Source organism: Pezoporus wallicus, unplaced genomic scaffold (assembly GCF_028554395.1).
Source record: "Pezoporus wallicus isolate ANWC-B61680 ecotype Strahan unplaced genomic scaffold, APGP_CSIRO_Pwel_v1 contig_4684, whole genome shotgun sequence".
In the NCBI taxonomy this organism is placed as follows: Eukaryota; Metazoa; Chordata; class Aves; order Psittaciformes; family Psittacidae; genus Pezoporus; species Pezoporus wallicus.
This window is the reverse complement of record NW_026637499.1, coordinates 1,098,293-1,117,486: the sequence shown is the minus strand read 5'-3', so window position 1 is coordinate 1,117,486 and position 19,194 is coordinate 1,098,293. Positions and strand designations below refer to the sequence as shown.

At 51.2% G+C, this 19,194-nt stretch overlaps 1 protein-coding gene across 3 annotated transcripts in view; it reads left to right on the top strand.

Annotated features, from left to right (window-relative positions):
* The window catches only part of ASTN2 (astrotactin 2), a 330,328-nt gene that overhangs the window by 104,678 nt on the left and 206,456 nt on the right, over window positions 1-19,194 (top strand). For all 3 annotated transcript variants that reach the window (XM_057405885.1, XM_057405886.1, XM_057405887.1), the window contains 2 exons: window positions 2,712-2,819; window positions 15,981-16,127. In XM_057405885.1, the coding sequence (XP_057261868.1) occupies window positions 2,712-2,819; window positions 15,981-16,127 (255 nt within the window). The remainder of the gene's footprint in view (window positions 1-2,711; window positions 2,820-15,980; window positions 16,128-19,194) is intronic.

Below are 19,194 nucleotides of genomic sequence, written 5' to 3'. Positions count from 1 at the left end.
ACTCTACCATCTTTAATTACACCATGAGAGAGGTGTTTGCCTTGGCACCCTCCTTGCTCCCCACTAAATTAATGCATGCTCAGAAGGAGCATCCTGCCCCGGCGCTGAGCTGTGAGCTACTTGAGCGGATTAACGAGCTTGTAAATCTGCAAACAGGATTAGAAATGAGAGCATCTTCCTTGAGCTCCCCCTCCTCACCCACAGCAGGTCCCTAAGGTGGTGGGGCAGGAGGCGGGGATGAGAGCAAGGAGGGGGAGATTTGCTTTTCCTCAAATCTAAATAGCAGCAGTAAACTGGGTGCAAAGGGGATGTAACTCCTTGGGGTAGCCACTGCACAGAGCTGCTTGTGTGTTATGGATACCCAGCCCTGCCAAGTTGCTGTTTTTGTGGCCTCTTTTAAGCATCTCTTTGCAATCAAGGTGATTAGGGTCTGTTTTCTATTACTTGCTTGTTTTCTCCCTTTTTAAAGAAAAAAGGAGTGCTGACAGGGCAGGGCTGCTTGGCTTTGAGGGATGCTCTTCCTGTTCATCCCCATTGGCAGCTGCATGTGGGTGCTCTCTGCTGCAAGCATCCTCATCCCCATCGTGAGCATCCTCAGCTCTGTTGTGAGCACCCTTGGCCCCATGTCCCAGGGAGCAGCCAGGCCAATGACTGGAGCTGCTGCAGGAGGTATTGCTCCAAGCGTGAGCATATCAAAGATGTTTCAGCTGCATTTTGGAGACAGTTAAACATGAAGTCAGGTTCATGGCAGGATCAGTGCTCCTGCATCCTATAGGCTGCCTCAACTGAGCTCTGCCCTCTCAAGAACTATCAGCAAGATGTGTTCTAGCATCTTTGATAGCAAAAAGGGGTAAAAGCACATCCCCTTGCAGCCTCTTCTCTGCCCTGGGCTCATGTTTCCAGGCTGACCTCTGCCACTGCGTGTTGGGTCAGAAGAGATGTTTCCACTGTGGGCTGGGGACCTGTACCGGGTGTCCCAGCTCTCCTGTATTTATACGTCCTGCGCAGTGCTGGGTAATCAGAAAATGCAATATTGCTGTCACAAGCTCTCTGAAGACATCCAGCCTGAGTAATTTAACATGTCAGCTCCATCCATCACCGAGACGCAGCCGGCAAATAAACGTGGAGGGGCCAGGGGGGGCTGCTGCCTGCACCGGCTGCTTGGTCACCTCGGTGGGCTGCGAGAGCAGAACAAGCACCTGAGGTCACTGCTTCTGTCCAACCCCAGCCATCTGCCTGCACTAAAGGGACCAGGTCTGGCTCGTGGGTAGGTGGCAGAGGGATGTACCATGTCCTGCCTGCATAGGCAGTGCCCACATCCTTCTCCTGGGCCAAGCTCCAGGAGGAAAACCCTTCCATAGCTGCTGTCTGTCTCCCAGCCCTGGGCAATGCCAGAAGCAGAAGAGCCCAGGGGCGGGGGGGAGAAGGGGAGGTGCAGCAGAGCTGCAGCCCTGGCTGGTTGCCCAAGGGCCTGCATTAGAAGCCCAGGTTAATTAAGATTTTCCTCGCTGATGTGAAGCCTGATTGGTTTTACCACTCTGCTGTGTCCTTCAAAACCCCAGTCCCTGGGTGCGGGTGTACCATGGCATTGGATGCTTGCCATTAAGGGGGTCTGAAGAGGGGCTGATGGTGGGTTATTGTTTGAGGTGTGAGTCTGCAAACCCCCCAGATCCATGTTCAAGCTGCTGTGTGCAAGCACTGATTATTCCTGCTGCTTTCAGGTGGGAAGGAGCTGGTGGAGCCTCTTCCCAGCCCCCTGGTTATGACCTACTTTGAGGTCCCCGCACAGCCAGGTCGGGGCATGGATGGGGCAGGAGCCACGTGCCGAGCTCCCGGTGTCCCTCTGGCTCCTGCCAGCCACCTCTCATTGTGGTGATTAAGGATTTGAGAGGGCAGAAGGCGCTGCTCATTTTCTGTTCTCCTGCCAAGAAGTGGGGAAATTGTGCTTCTGCCTAGAATAAAGGATTTTTTAAAACCAGTAAAATATTTTAATGGCAGTTTAAAGGACCACTGTCAACCCCCAGAGGCCTCTTTGCTTTAAACTCTGCAAGGATTGAAGGACTTCTGCCAGTTAGAGTCTGTATCGCTTTTTAAGTGTCTTTAGCACTCCTTGGTGGGTCCTGTAGCTGAAGCGAGCCAGGGTTCTCCAGCATCCCACATCATCTCCAGCTCCAGGAGGGAGATGCCAAGTGAACCATGGCACAACCCTGCTTCTTGTTATGGCAGGGGTACATCTGCTGGCCATCAGGGCAAGCTGGTGGAACTGATGGGCTAATGTGGGTGCTAGGGGTGGAAAGGGACCCTCGCCATGCAGAGGGGATCTGAGTGCTGTATTCCCCCTGTACCACTTCTCTGCTGGGTTTGCTTTGAAGCAAACTCCTAAAATTCACAGTTCTTGACCATGTGGGTATCGTTGGAGAGAACAGCTTCTACATTCAGAGGTTTTCTTTGTCAATGCATTGCAATGCGTGCCTGGGGTAGACAGCATCTTATGTTCACATCACAAATGGCACCGCGGTGTCTTGGTCCTTGGTAAGGAAGCAGTGACATCACAAGTGACAAAAGCCCCTGGTCACTTCTGGTGATCCCAAGCAGAGCTCCCGGGCTGAGAGCACCGGATAATGGCCAAACCCAGCAGCTCTGCCGAGATGCTCCCAGCTCTTCCCTGCTGCTGTGCATCCCAGCTGACAGAGCTGTTTCTTTGCTTGCAGGTGGGATTGGGTTTGGACGTGCCAAAGGAAACTCTGGCTCAGAAGCAGACGATGAAACCCAGCTAACCTTCTACACCGAGCAGTACCGGAGCCGGAGGCGAAGCAAAGGTACAGAATGACATAGGCACTGGTGAGATATGTTGGTGTAAGAGGACAAAAGTGGTTGTGCAGTGGTGATGCTGTCTGATACTGTGTGAACAGTCTGGAGAAGGCTTGGGGGGGGGGACGACCTGATCGCTGCCTACAACTGCCTGGCAGGAGAATGGAGCCAGGAGGGGCTGGGCTCTGCTCCCAAGGAACAAGGGATGGGACAAGAGGAAACGGCCTCAAGCTGCCCCAGGGCAGGTTTAGATGGAGCTGAGGAACAATTCCTTGCCCAGAGGGTGCTCAGGCATTGGAACAGGCTGCCCAGGGCAGGGCTGCAGTCACCGTCCCTGCAAGTGTTCACACAGTGTGGAGACGAGGCCTCAGTGCCATGGGTTAGTGGTGGCCTCGGCAGTGCTGGGGTAAGGGTTGGATTGGATGAGCTTAAAGGGCTTTTCCAACCTGGTTGATTTCATGATTCTATGATTCAGTGATTCTATGAATCTAGGTAAAGACCACAATACCAGTCTGTAGAGGTAAGGACATCCCAAGATGTGCTCTTCGTGTGATGCAGCACCATGCATGAGCCATAAACAGCATTTCCTGGTGATGTTGCTGAGGTTCTGGGTTTCTTTGATTGTTTCTACTATCAGTTACATTACACATGCCCTGGCACTTGCCCGAAGCTGCACTGGTGGATGGTGACTGTGTCAGTCACTGTCCTGGTGCCAGTGCAGCTCTCAGGGATAGGCATTGGCAATTCCTTGCTCCAAACTCCTGTTTTCTGCCCTGTGTTTCCCACCTTCCTCTGCACACAAAGGCAATTAAAAGGAGCATAACCAAAACGAGGGTTGGGACAGGGATTTGTAGACAGGAGTCCCTTCAGGCTTTATTGTGAGAAACAAGCCCCATCCTCACATTGACATTAGTGTCTGCATTTCGCAGAATCACAGAACCCCAGACTGGTTTGGGTTGAAAGGGACCTTAAAGCTCATCCAGTTCCAACCCCTGCCACTGGCAGAGATGCATTGCATGAGAGCAGGTTGCTCCAAACCCCATCCAACCTGTTTCCTCTGGTCACATCACACCGGAGCCCTTTTGTTCGGGACCCTCAGTCCAAGCTCTTTGGTGGAGGATGGAGCAAGATTTGCAGCTGCATTTGACAAACCCCTGTGAGGAAACAACGATGTTGGGAAGCAATTTAAGAACTGCACAGTGGGTTTGCTCCCTCCGTTTGTTTTCTGTGTTAAGGCAGGCAGAGCTCAGCACGTCAGAGAGATGCCTGTGCCTGCTGCAGCAACACGGCCCCATTTGTTTCAATGATGAGGCATTCTGATAAATGCTCTCAATGTGTTTATTTGAATGTGAAATTACCTCAACACCTCCGATCAGCTTGATTGCACATGGGAATAAGCACACGTGCGCAGGGGTGCGTTGCGTTTATTCCTGCTGGAAGGCAGGCTATTCAGTTGTGTTAGTGCTCTGCCATGGGGTTTAGAACCAGGAGACGTTCTCACCGAGTTTCAAATGAGCCTTTGATGAAAAGCAGAGAGAATTCCCGAGTTAAAGTTACCTGTCGCAGAACAAACAGAGCTGCAGTAAGGGGGAAATGATGTGCAAGAGGAGGAGAAAATTGGTTTGCGTTGCAAAGAGGGACAAAAGAAATGGTCCTGGAAGGTCACTGGTGCAGGGGAGAAATTCCCAGTGCTGAAGCAGTTTTATCAGTGAGTTATTCTACTGTAAAGTCCTTGAATGCTTTGGAAAAGCCCCTGAAGTTTGAGGGTGTTTTCAGCTGCCACTAGGGAAGGGAGAGATGGAGCATGAGCACGGTGTGGAAAACTGTGTTTTAATGGAAAGCAGATAAATCTTTGCTTTCACACTGCCTTGACTCCATTCCCTGTGAGGTCAAGTGCTCTGACAGTCTCTGGAAACACACACTCGTGCTGGATGCCGGGTACAAAGATATTCTTATTGACATACACGGTGGCTTTGGGTTGTTTGTTTAAGCTTTCTGGTAGGGCAAATAGAAAGGAGTAGATAAATGGGAAGCATTCCTTTTTTTCCCCTTGAATAAGCTGTTGTTCACCTGGGCAGCTTTGATGGCTGGGTTTGAAGGGAGTTGTGGGGGGGGAAGAGCTGCCTTGCATGGCTGCACGGAGCTGGCTGTTAGATCTGCCTTCGTGTTTGACTGGTGCTGGGCGAACCTGGTTTGTTCATGTTCAGTGGGGGCTAACAGAGGGAATCGTCTTGCATCGAGTCCCCATTGTATTTCCCCTCCTGTCTAGCTAAATTTTGCCATCACTACGTCCTTGAAAGGAATTTTCTATTATCCTTTCATTGACTCTTCTCTCCCTTGTGGAAGGAAAGCAATAGCTTAGTGGGAAGTCACAGTACCAAACTCATAATTACAAGTTCAGCAAAGATCCATAATTGGATGAGATGTAACTTAAATGGAGAGGGATGCGTCGTCAGATACAGTTAATTCTGACAATGATGTTTCAGATCGATTTTGCCACGGTTGCGTGTCATTGCAGGTGCTGTGAGATAGTTATCGGGTCCAAGGAGAGAGATTCCTTGGGGTTTCTCTCCTCCGATTAGGTTTTTCAGGATTGAGCCCAATTACTGATGCTGGCAAGGCATTGATCCCAGGGAAGTTTCCAGTTAGGGTGGCACTGTAGGTGAGCTGGTTAGTGGGTCATGGGCTCTGTTTGTCCCCTGACTGCAGGTTTCATAGTGCTTTGCCAAGGTATATTAGAGGGGCATTCAGTAAATTGAGAGCTTGTTCTGGTAGCTCAGAACCCCTTAATACTTCTTCAGTGCTGGAATACATGGAAGGAGAAATCTGCTCAGTCTGGGCACAGAGGCAGGGATGGCTGAGGCATCACCTGCGGTCTTAGCACACCCCACCATGCACCTTCCCAGCTGCTGGGTCTGTGGGATCCCCTCACACTGATGTTTCCCTGTCTGTGGCAAGTCTCCAAAGAAGCTGGAGGTGGGAACAGAAGGAATAACATGGACAAGATTTTCCTGTGGAGCCTTGGTCTTTCTCTGCTGTTGGGCTCAGCCCCATCCCTGGGATTTGAGCAGGGAGAGGCAATGCTGCTCACCAGTGTCCCTGGGGAGCTGGATCATTTCAAGAGGTTCTCTGGTCGTACCCATCTCCATCCCTTTGCTTCACCACAGACCATGCCCACACCAGCTCTCCATCCTCTGTGTTGTGATGGATCAGTGTGTCCTTCACTTGGATGGCAGTGCTGATGGCAAGGCTGGCATGCAGTCCCAAAGGAGCTGGAATTTGGACTTGATGTCCTACTTTTCCAAGTGGAACAAGTCCTGAGAGAGGCTGTCAGGCCACACAGAGCTCCAGGCTTGAAGGCCGGAGGGTCCTCAGCTAAGGATGGCTGGTTTGCTCTTACCTGCAGATCCTCATACTGACCCCATGAGATTTTAGACCTCATAGCAGCCTTCCAGTATCTGAAGGGGGGCTATAGGGATGCTGGGGAGGGACTCTTCATTAGGGACTGTAGTGATAGGACAAGGGGTAACGGGTTAAAACTTAAACAGGGGAAGTTTAGGTTGGATCTAAGGGAGAAGTTCTTTCCTGTTTGGGTGGTGAGGCACTGGAATGGGTTGCCCAGGGAAGTTGTGAATGCTCCATCCCTGGTGGTGTTCAAGGCCAGGCTGGATCGAGCTTTGGGTGGCATGGTTTAGTGTGAGGTGTCCCTGCCCATGGCAGGGGAGTTGGAACTGGATGATCTTAAGGTCCTTTCCAACCCTGACTATTCTGATTCTATGATTTTCCAGAACTGGGATTTTTCTGTTTTCAACAGGTTTGTGTGCTCTGGGGCTCTGCTTGCTGTGAGGCTTTCCCCTTTCCTGCTCCCCTGGGAGAATCGGGAAGCATGGGAACCTCCTCACATGTGGCTGTAGTATCTCCAGGGCTGTCAGTCATTGCAGCTTCCACTAGCCCTAAAGTCTCTCTGAGAATGTGGCAGCATTGTAGAGATGCTAATGCACATCCCCAGCTGCTCATCATGGGCCATACCAACTTTTGATACTTGGCTCCTCTTCTCCTGAGCAGCATGCAGTGTGTTCAGTCATCGTTCTGAGTTTAAGAGGAAACTACTAGTAGTAGCAGAAAGAACCCCCAAACCAGGGAGGCAGAGCCCCATGCACAAGCCTTGCTTACACTGTGCATTGCTCCTGCTCCATCCCCCTTGGTCCAGGGTGGTGATTGCCTCTTGCCCAGCAAAATATATTCAGCTCCACGTCTGACTTTGCAGCCTTGAGCTTCCTGGATCACATGCAGTGCCTGCTCGATGGCTGTTCAAATAGAGAGGAAGATGGGGATGGATCATAACTCCAAGGTGGTACTGGGCTCCCTGCAGTGGTGGGGGCTGCTGCCACCTTGTTGAGGACTCGGGTTGTCTAATGAGCCCCTTGGCTCGCTGGTGGGAGAGGGGAAGTGTGAACAAGCTTCCCCCACCTCCGCCTGCTCTCTCAAGCCCTGGAGCTGCTGATCTGTAAGGCAGAAATGTTCCTGCTATTTTAAAGCCCCTTCTAGAAGATCGTAAAGGGCTAAATGAAGAGTAAATCAGCATTACATTGGGTCTGCAGGGCTGGGCAGCTTCCTGGGTTAGGGGAAACTGAGGCAGGGAAAGTGCTGGTGTCATATGGAGACCCTGCAAGGTGTTGATCATCCTGACCCTGTTTGTCTTGGAGACCCAGAGTGCCTCTGGCTCTTTCTGTAGCCAGGCTTTGTCTGAGCCCCTGGGACCTACTTGGGTCTCTGGAGCTGGGGCTGAGCTCATTCTTCCCATCGGGTATAAATACCTGAAAATCTGGATGCAAAATAGAGCACTGAATGCAAGTGCAAAGTGATGGCAATGCTGTGATGGTTGAGATGTGCTGGAGGGTACCCCAGTGCAGAGACCCAGCTGGGTTCTCATTGAGCATCCTCACCTGACTGCTGCTCTTCAACAGGCTCTGGATCTGCTTCAGCCTGAGTCAGCTATCCCAAGCCTGCTCCTCCACACCCAGGTCTGGGATCCCTTCGCCCCTCTCAGCATCATCTCTATTGAAGCTTCTTAAAAGAGATGAGGGGAAATATCCCACCCTGTTTTCACACGTTGCTTTTGTTCAAGTGGTATCTTCCCATCGCACTCCAGGTGTGCTCCCCAGCAGCCCAGAGAAGGGAGGGATGCTGCTTTTGGGATGCTGAGGAATCCATGAACAAGGCACCCTGATGTTTCCATAGCACATGGTGATGGCTAAGACAGATTAGCAGTGCCCAATTGCGTCCCTTGGATCGGTGTCAGCAGAACGTGTGCGCACGCATGTTGCTGGCTGGTGAAGTCGTCTGAGGGCTGTTAGAGAAACGAGAAGCTGAGCTTTGATCTGCCTCTGTGTTTGGTGTTTAAAACAAGTCCTTTTAGAAGGGAATATTAGGTATTCGGAGTCTGTTACATATGAGGAAGCTTCGCTTTGATCCTCTCCTGTCTCCAGAGGCAGAAAACACTTAGTATTTCATGGGGAACTAAACGAAATGCGGGATGAAATATGGGTACCGCTCTCGGTGCTCTGCCAGTGCTCAGTGGGGCTGGGTGAATGCTGTGGGTAGTGTGTGCTGTGCTGTGCTCCTCAGGGAATCACCCCTGTGATTCCATGTGCACTGGGTTCAGTTTGCCAGGCTGGCAGCCTTCAAACTGCGGGAGGTGCTGCTGGGAATCAAAGGGGAGATGAAAGGTGATAAACGTGTTGGGTTGCTTACGGTAGGAAGAGGGAGTAACGGGTCTCTCCTTGCTTTGTGCTGCCTGTGTGTGCTCAGGGAGCCTTGTTCCCTCTCTGCTGGCACCCGCAGTGCTCTGAAGCAGGACAGGGTTCCTTGGGAAGGGGGGACAAGGCTGCTCAGGGTAGGAATAGATGGACAGGTCAGTGCTGGTACCTTCATGGCTCAAGTCTCATCTTTCCCTCTCAGAGCACCAGCTTATGTCCTACCCAGGCTGCACCCATGCCCAAACGGCTGGGATGCCCTGGGCTGGTGGTGCTGATGAGGAATGCTCTTAATATCCAGCGTTTCTCATCTCTCCATTGTGGACGCTGTTTTTCCAGCGAGCAAACAAACATTGTGCTTTTGCATGAGGGCTTATTTTGCTCGCAGAGCAAGCAGGCACCGCGTCAGCACTTAAAACCCACTTGGAGCCCTTCTCCATCCCTGTCTGACTCCATCTGTGCAGAGAGGCTGCGCTGGGGTTACTCCAACAGCATCTTCGGCCCTGTAAGCTCTTGGGGGTTGTAGATATGGGGAAGCAGAAGTGCTGAGGAAGAAGGGATACTGCAGGAAGCTGTTTGCAAAGCATCAGCAGAGGCGCGGAGGGGTCCGTGGTTAAAGCAGTTGCGATGCCGCAGGAGCTGCAGGCTCTTTAACTTCCCGGGACTGTGCTGGAGATAACGGCTCTTACATCTGCTCCTGGAGGCAGTGTGGCTCTCCCTGTTTATTTATTTATTTCCCTGATTGTATCTGATCCAGCCTCAGCGAGTAATTGAGTGTTTGAGAGCGAAAAGAATTATCTCAGGGGCTCGGCCCTTATCTCGACAGCAAAGCAGGGCTTTTAATTTAATTTTGTTGGGAGCATGTGGGTAACAAATTTCACTAATCGCTCTGCTGCCGCCCTCCGCATGGCAACGAGCCTCTTGTTTCCCAGGAAGCGGAACATGAGCCCGCTGGATGCGGGCAGGAGGAGGGTCGGCTCCGCGTGGGAAAGGAAGATGCGTTTCGGTGCTGATGCTCGGTGCGCCCGTGATGCTGTGGATGTGTCTCTGGTTGGAGGAGGAGGAGGAGGAGTGGGAGGAGAAGGAAGAGGAGGGTGGGTGTTGTGGCACACTGAAGCTTTTCCTTGTGCGGTGCTTGGCTGTAGGGGAAACTGAGGCACGGAGGGGATGTGGCCCAAGCCTGGGGAGCTGTGCAGAGCAGAGAATCTTACTCTCATCCTCCTGGGTAAATGCCCCATCCCTGGCAGTGTTCAAGGCCAGGTTGGACACAGGGGCTTGGAGCAAGCTGCTCTAGTGGAAGGGGTTGGAGCTGGATGAGCTTTAAGGTCCCTTCCAACACAAACCAGGCTGCAATTCCATGATCCCAGGCAGCAGCCCAGCTCTGCCTGCAGGGTGGTGATGGAAGGGCAGGCAGGGCCTGTACTGGCAGTGTGGTGGGGCATCTCTTGCCAGGTCCTGAGCCCTCTGTGGCATCCTGGCCCCCATCCCTACTCTCTCCAGGTCTCCAAAATCAATTCAGCTCTCTGACCAGCCCTTTGCTTGCCAAGCACAATCCTCCCCGAGCTGTGACTCAACATGAGCTATTTCATAGATAATGATTACTTTCTTTCCTCTTTTCTCCTGTAGGAATAATGTTTTCATTACACTATATGGAAAATTGCTTTCCCTCCTCCTTAAAATGAAGCCTTCCACTCAGATTTGCCTTTGTGTTTGTATATTGTAAAATTGGGACTTATCTGGAGTTTAAAACAAAAAAAAAGGATCAGGCTTTAATTCCAGAAGTGTTTCCATTGATTTGCATGAAAGAAAATTCCAGTGCTGACAATCTCTGCCTTTAAATATGGAACTGTTTCTTTAATGCGATTTTATCTCAAGCGATTCAGCACCGAGAACACGAAAGCAGAACTGACTTCATTGATTTTAATAGTCCATGCGCAGAGAAATGGCAAAAACCTGTAACGGTGCCAGGAGAGCAAGCTGGGTTTGCACAGATTCTCCCCTCTTTGCTGTGCTGGGGCAGCTCTGAGAACTGTCACCCGTGGTGATGGGGCTGGAGATGCTGACCCTGGTGGTGATGGGGCTGGCGGGTCACAGCCTTTCTGCCTGTGCCACCTTCATCTCTGTTTCCACCCTCCCTTCCCACTTCCTTGCCCAGTCTTCAGGGCTTTTCCTTTCCCTCCGCTTCCTTGTTCCTCCTCCTGATTGAAATTTACTGGCAGCATGTCTCGGAACTGCAGGCCCATTGTTTTAAAGCAAAGCGGGAGCACCACCAGCAACCGTATAATTAGGAAGTAAATATATTTATTCAATACATGAGGCATTAGAACTCCAGGAGCATGTGAAGAGCGAAGGCTGGAGGAGCACGGGAGCTCACTTGGGGCTCTTTATCTCCAATGCTGGCTGTGGTGTACACCACAGATCAGCTGGCAAAGCCTTGACCCTGCCATGGGGTCCAGCAGCCCGATGCTGACCTCCCATTGTGGCCATGCCACCCTCAGCATCATCCTCTCCCCAACCCACACCCAGGGCTGCCTTTTCTGCACCCTCCGTGTGCTGTACTGGAGGATGCCTTGACTAATTCATAGTTCATAAATGTTAATAGTATTAATCTGATTCAGCATGTGCTTAGCAAGATCAAATCCTCTACAAATCCAGAAGCGTCTGATCTCACCCTTCTGCTGTGCAGCGCAGCCGTCTTTCCTCCTTGCTTTTCCTCCCTGTCCCTTCTGCTGTGCACCCTCTCTGCTCTCATGGAAGTGAATCTCCCCTGGACCTGGGAAGAGCAAAGCCATCACTTTGAGTTGGTCCTCATCCTACTGACTAGGGGGATGAGACTGGAGACAGCCCCATGCCCAAGCCCTGACCCAGATCCAGCCTTTAAATGTGAGCACCTCCACTTGGGATTTGCCTAAGGCAGCGATGGAGGAGGTGCCTGCTCAAGGAGAGGCTGAAGCCAGTCATTGCAGAGAGGGTGTGCAATGAAACGCCTGCTTGGGCTCTCATCCCACTGCTCAGATGTTGTCTGGAGGGTTCGTTGCATTCACACCCTGTTTCTGAGGGAAATGTCTCTGGGGCACAATGGTCCATGAAGATTTGGTGGGATCCACGGTATGAGAGAGCTGCACCTGGCTGGAAGGAAGATGTCCCATCGTATCCCATCCCATGTGTGCTGGAGGAAAAGATGTGAAAGGGGTGTGGGGTAGGAAAGGGAGATTGGCACATCCCAGCACAGGGATGCTCCATGGCCAGAGCCACCTTTCAACACCACTGCTCCCTTTAATTGGCGTCTGATTTGATTCCACACGATGCCCTTGTGAAACACCTCGAGATGTTTCTGTGTGTGAGGGTGTCCTGGAAATGCTGTTGTACCATCCTAATGAGGCTCAGCTGGACCATAGAGGGGGTCATTAGGAGCACTCCTGGTACAGTGACATACCAGCAACACCGGGAGGGATGCAGGGATGCGAGATGGGCTGTGGTGGGCTCGCTGCTCCGTGGGGATGCTGTGGGTGCTGCTCACCCCGCACTAGGTGATTCTGCATGTGGCATGACACAGCAGCTGGGCAGCTGCTCCATGCGTTGCTAAGCAGTTCAGGCACTCACGGTTCCCCTGCTCTGTCTTCCTCGGGTGGTGGAAATACATTTTAATATCCGAGTAGCCGCGAAACGTTCCCTATTATTGCTGTTATCTCCGGAGGGGTGGGGAAGATTGCGAAGCACTTGGCGTTTAACACCCACATATGGCTAACACCGTGGGTTGTGTGCTGATAAAGATGGGGTAATTAAAGTGCATTTTTTCTTGTGGACTCATCTCCCAAGCATGTATTTATGAGCCTGATTTAGAAACATCACATTACCCAGAGCACGGGATGTTTGTGTTGCTTGTAAATCCATCCGTGTTCTAAACAGAGCTTCCCCCCCCCCCTTCCTAAATTTAGCATTAAAAAGAAGCGAGCTCGGAGTTTTGATGGGTGTCTTCTCCCCCTCCTCCTTGTCCTTTAAGTGAGCAAGGGAAGGTGTACAAAGCAAAGAGTAATTAACTGCAGGAGGAGGTGATATTTCCAAGGTGCGTTTGGAGGGGCTGTTTGCAGTGTTTACACCGGTGCCTTTGGATTTATCTGCATCGTGCAGTAGGTGCAGAATCTTCACAGGGATGTGGTGCTTTGCAAGCACCGAGCTGGCTGCTGAGGGCCCCGTGTCTTCCCTGGGAGGATGGAGCTGGGCTCATTGGCTCCAGTGTTGAAAGGGAGGAGCAGAAATCCTTGGGTGGGAGCAGTGGTGGTGACAGCAGCCCCTCTGACCACAGTGCTGGCTCTCCTCCTGTCTCCCAGTCTAATGAAGCTGGTGTTAATTGGATGGCTAGCAGGGAGCATCTCAGGTGTGGTTCTGCCCTGAAACAGAGCAGTTTGCTTTGCTTTCTCCTTCTTCCTCCTTTGCTCTCACTCCCTGGGGGGAGAGGTGACTTCTGCCTGTTGGAAAGCAGGGATTTCTCCTTCATCATCCTCATGTGTCCTGCCTGCTGCTTTGCCTGCTCCTCGGGCACAAGCCCCTCTGACCATTGCTTTCCCCCCCAAACTTGGGCACCCTCTTACTTGGTTGCAACCATCTGAAATGCAACAGAAACATGCTTTCTTAAAAACATGGAGAGAGCATCTCAATAGATGAAGGATTTATTAGAGCAGAGGAATACAGGGAGTGAGTTTGGTCTCATCCGTGCCTGGTCACTTTCTTCCTCTTGGGCTTTTTGGACCCCAGAAGACCCAAACAAAGACTGGATGGTGAGGCTCTGGGGGCTTCTGAGTCACATCAGCTGTCCATAAAGGTCTTGTATTCTCCCCCAGGCTTCCTCTTTTTAGTGAAGGAGGTTGATGCCAGCTTGTTTGGTGGACCTTGGTTTGCAAATCCATCCTGGAAGCATAGAGGTGACAAGGAGAGGAGGGAAGAGCAGGCTTCAACCAGGCAGGCTCTCATTTGCAGTGTAGTGGTTCATGTAGTGCTGCCTGAGTTACTGAGCTGTGTTTGGATCCCCTCCCTGGGCCAAGGAAGGGATGGATCATTTTGTCTCACCTCTGACAGGAGCATGAAGCCCTGGTGAGGTTGGTTTGGTTAGCAGTGGCTTGCTAAGAATGTATTTGCTTGTGGTTTTAGAGGCCTAGCATGAAGCTGTTTATCTCCAGATGGGTTTTTAAACACAGCACAGCAGTGCTTCTGCTGGAGCATCGGTGGTCTGAAGAGCAGGCAATGGGATGGAAAATGGGAGTCGTGTCCTTCTCTTTAACAAACACAGGAAGGATCTGCTTTTCCAGCAGCCTTCCTTCCAACCTGGCAGCAAACTGGCCCTGAGCAGTGAAGAGCTGAGCTGGAAATCCAATTTCTGCTCAAGCACAAGACCCATTGCTTTGGTTCAGTTAGTCAAAGCCAACGTTGGGCAGTTTTGGAGGTCACTAATTAGCACGGTGATGGAAACAAGTGGGGTGCAGGAGGCAGGGGAGAGGGAAAGGTTGACTTTTGGGTGACTTTATAGCACATTGTCCCTTGGGCACCCAAGCTCGAACTCATTGAGCTGTAATGAGCTTTTGACTGTTTCAAGCTCCTGTGCCCCTCTCCTCTTACTCATGGGGAAAGAAGCAGCCACGTGGACTGCAGGGGATGGGAGCTCCCAGATCCTGATTCCTCCAGATCCATTCTGGTTGTGGGATGGTGGAAGCTGCCATTATACCTGTGATTCAGGCTGTTTGTGAAGAGGGGATAATACTCATCTAACTCATAAAGGATTTGTGATTTAATGTTTGCAAAGTGCTTTAACACCCTGGATTGAAAGGTGATTTATAATGGTGAACTCCAGTGTTCTCTGCTCTAGTATACACTTGGCTGTGTCCACTTATCCCAGTGGAGGCTTATTTCCTTGCTTTTTCTCTTCCTTTCCCCCCCTCTTTTCCCTTTTAGCATTTGTGCAGCAGCTTCGAGCAAGAGCAGGGTTTGTGGCAGGCACAGTCTGCTCAATGAGTTTGCTTCCCAACGAGGTGCTAACTTATGCTGGTGATTTAAATAAAGATTGGAAAGGAAAGAAAAAGAGGGATCTCAGGGTGAAGGGCGCGGGAGGTCGGCGATAAAGCTGTGAAGTAGGGGTGGGAAAGCTGTTTGGATGATGCATGCACAAGGACAGTAAAAGATGCTTCATAAATAATGAATTTGCATACTTCTTGTATTGCAGTGAGGGGGGTATTTTCTGGCAGAACAGCCACTTCTCCTGTCCTAAGGATGCTGGGTGGAGCAGGTCGGTGCAGGCTCCATCCTACAGCAGGGAATGCTTTGGTGGGTCACGCTCTGACTGGAAAACACAGATTGCGCCAAGCATGGTGTCTGCCATGGCACCAGCACCTCTATAGCGGCTTTGGTCACGTTACAGGGTGTGCAAGTGCTAACTTGCTGGTTGTATTTCCCATTCAATGTTCAGATTGATGCTTTTTAAATCTCGCTTTGCTGAAGAGATGGAGAACACCAGGGAGCAAGGGAGGAGAGGCTGGATTGGCTTCCAAGAAATCAGTGTCCTCACTGAAATCCTGAGCAGGGATGTGGCCAGGTCTGCTGGGAGCTTGGTCATCTCAGCTGCATTGTAATAGACTGTGCAGTGGTTGGGGTTAAATGTGGGGCTGTGCCTTCTCCTTGGCATCGCCATAGTCCTCAAGTGGTTTTTGATGGGCATCCCAAGCACTGGAGAAGGGAACTGGCTCTTTGTGAGGTGTCTGTTGTTAGCCTTGAGCAGAGTGGAGTGCTCGTGAGAGGTGTTGGACTAAGTGGCCATGGGGCATGTGGTTCAGTCAAAGCCGCAGTGGGGTATCCCCATGTCTGGAGAGGCTGAGCAGGGAGGAATCAGTGGTACCCGAGGATGCAGACTCCAGGCTTGCTCCCTTCTTGGGCAGTGGAAACCTGTCGATGGCATAGTGATGGCCTGGGGACAGTTTCTCCTGGTTCCCTCCATCAATGGAAGGTGTCTCATCCAGAAAAGAGCATCCCAATCTGTTGGGATTCTTCTCTCTCTCAATGACTCCGTTGCCCCATTTCACTCCCATTTCTGCAGAGTTTGGGGGTTGCTCTGTCCAACCCAACTGTAGCTGATGGTGGTTAGGGTTAGGAGGGCTTCCCAGGCAGAGGGTCCATACAGGGCTCTGGGCAGGTTTTCTCCCTCCTCTAGGAAAACATAGTCCCTAAGACAGATGTAACTCGGTGAGTGAAACAACATGGATGTTAAACCCCAGCCAAACACGATGTGATGGGTTTGGAGACCCTGAGGTCTCTCCTGAGCTTTCCAGTGCTACTGAGTCTTCATTTTCAGCCCCTTTCCTTGGGCTGGAGCTCTCCTGCATCCCAGGTACAGCTTCGCCTTTACCCACCCCTCTGTCTGCCTTCCAGGTTCAATGAAGACCCCCATCAACAAGACAGCGCTGACCCTGATCGCGGTGAGCTCCTGCATCCTGGCCGTGGTGTGTGGCTCCCAGCTCTCCTGCCCGCTCACCGTCAAGGTGACGCTTCACGTACCTGAGCACTTCATTGCGGATGGTAAGACCCTCAGGAGACTCAGACCCTGCTGCCCCATAGGCTGTGTCTGGGACACGGGGGTCCCTTTCTTTGGGAATTGGCCTGGTTCTGTTCAGCTGCAGGGATCCCCCTTCCCAGAGGAGCAAAGCACATCTGTGAGCCCGAGGCCAAAATCTGAGTCATGGAATGGTTTGAGTTGGAAAGGACTTTAATGTCATCCGGTTCCAACCCCTGCCATGGGCAGGGACACGTTCCACTAGAGCAGCTTGCTCCAAGCCCCTGTGTCCAACCTGGCCTTGAACACTGCCAGGGATGGGGCAGCCACAGCTTCTCTGGGCACCCTGTGCCAGCGCCTCAGCACCCTCATAGAGAAGAACTTCTTCCTTAGATCTAACCTGAACTTCCCGTTTTGGTTTAAACCCATCACCACTTGTCCTAACACTACTTCTACCATATTTTTTTTATTATTATTATTATTATTATTATTATTATTGCAAGCCTGAGGCCAAAATCTAAATCTTTTATTATTATTATTACTATTATTATCTTATTAATGAGCCTGAGGCCAAAATCTCTGTAGCATCTTCTTATTATTATCGTTACTACAACTACTACTAATTGTGTTGGATGGATGTTCCTCCTTTCCCACAAACTCGCTGTCAAACCCCAAGCAAACAGATATCCTCCTGTCTTGCAGCAGCCAAGCTGCTCATCCCAGCCCCTTGCAGCAGTGCGGAGGGAAACTGCTAGGGTTTGAGCCAAGGCAGAGATGCTTTGAACAATTAGATGAGGGCTGCTGTCACTACTTACTGCTTTCTCCAGCCGGGCTCCTTGCGTTTGTTGTGTTTCACTGACCTTTTCTTTATAATGCGCAGTGAGCGTCGAGTGCAAGTTTTTGGTAACACGAGGGCAAATTTCATTTTCTTCCAGCAGACAGGAGCCATTATTCAGTCCATTTCAATTCCTCAGCTCCTGCACTCATCTCGCTGCTTGGGGCACGCAGTGGGGACGCTTTTTCTCTGCCAGAAATGTGCCACATGGAGCTGGTGCATCACCGTAGCTGCTAGGGTGTCCTGGCATGGCCAGCTCCTGTATAGCCCCCACTTTGGGGCTGGGATGGGGGACAGGTCTGGGGGCGGGATTAATGCTTTGGGGAGTGGATGGTGAAGGGGATGCAGAGGCATGGCAGCAGCAGGGGATGATGGAGAGGGGCTTAAACCGTCACCCTGTGGTGGTGAGGGACTCACCAAGTGTTTTGAAGCGGGGCTCAGCCCTGCTAAGAGTGGTTTCTTCTTGGCTGTGATGTGCATTTGTAGGCTGTTACGTGCACTGTAACAGTGACAGAGCATGTGCTCTCCCCAGCTCCCCACTGCTTTGTTTGACCCCACTTCTCTGCACCAAGTGATGCAGAGAAGTGTCTGCCTCACTAGGTGTGATGGGGATCATAAGTGTCTTATGGCATGGGTGTTGTGTGCGGATGGTTGATGCCTCCATCCTGGTGCATGAAGCTGCCTCTGCTCTGATCCCTGAGGATGCTTCCAAGCTGCTGACTCTGGAAATTGCAACCCAGTCTCCGGGTACATGGGCTTTCAAAGCTTGGTCCTTCTTTAAGGGAAGGAGGCAAGTGTCTGCTTTGTAATCTCAGGTTGGAGGAACTGAATATCAGTGGAGTGATGTGAAAAAGCCATAATGAAACAAGGGACTTTCTACACCCTGACCTGCTTCTAGAAAGCTTTAAGGGTTGTCCAAGCTGCATATAAGTGTTCTGAAGTCTTCAGATTGTTATTCTGAGTCACTGGAGAGCAGAAACTCCTTTTTGCACTGGGGAAAGGAGGTTGCTCCGCTGTTAACTCGCGTCCCTTTGAGATGGGCACTGGCCGGTTCATCCCTTGGGCTGGGACTTCACAACTGGCTTTGGTATTTGTTGAAGATTATCTGGGAAGGGAGTGATGGAGATAGGACCTCAGCATCCTGCTCCTGGCCCAGGGAAGGCAGCACCTCCTTGAAAAAAGAAGATAAACCAGAATACAATGTGACTGTGTGGAACGACCATGGAAAGCTGAGCCTGTGCTTGTCACTGGGAAAGGGGTGGCAATGCAAATTATGCAAATAGGGAGAACACTCGAACGGAAATGACAATGAAATACCACTAAAACAGATTAATATCCTCGAAACTGGGGGAAATGGGATGATCTCCAGTCCCGACTTAATGACTTCGCTGAAGAGAAAGTGGCGAGAGGACTGGTAGAACCGGCCTGGAGAAGAATTAAAATGAGCTTTGTGATGGAACTGTAAAACCTAATTGCAAACTGCAAGAACTTTGTTAATATTTGTTATGAGAAACAGTCAAATTCCTCACCCAGAAGCAGCCAAGTACACTCTGCAGCGGCTATCACTTTCACTAAGATCTCATCACTTTATGCGATGGCAGAGTTCCTCGCCTGGGAAGAGAGAAGCTCTTAAAGTTCTCCCTTCCTTTTGAATAGCAACAAATCCCAAGGCAGCACCCAACTGGCAGCAAAACACTATAAAACATTTAAAGGCATCACAGAACCAAGCTGGGCTGGGAAACCTTAATGATACCCAGTGAAAACGGGGCTGGCTGTGATTGCAGGGATTTGGCACCCGGAGTCTTATGCTGGTGGAGAAGAGGGGACTTGCTTCTCTCTGGGGATGCCCTGGGTGGGTTTAAACCTGCTTTTGCTTGGATGCGAATGGGGGTTGGTGTGGGCTGATGTCTTTGGCCTGCCTGAGGCTGGGAGCTTTGGCCATAGAATCCCAGACTGGTTTGAGCATGAAGGGACCTTAAAGCTCATCCATCTCCAACCCCTGCCACAGCAGCTTGCTCCAAGCCCCTGTGTCCAACCTGGCCTTGAACACTGCCAGGGATGGGGCAGCCACAGCTTCTCTGGGCACCCTGTGCCAGCGCCTCAGCACCCTCACAGGGAAGAATCAGCCCTAAACCAGCCTCTCACGTGGCACCTGCTGGTGTGCACTGTATTCGTAAATGTTGCCTTGCACTTAAATATCTGCTTCCTGGAGCTGCTCTGTTGTATTTTGTGTGAGGATCAGGCAGGCTCCGAGAGGG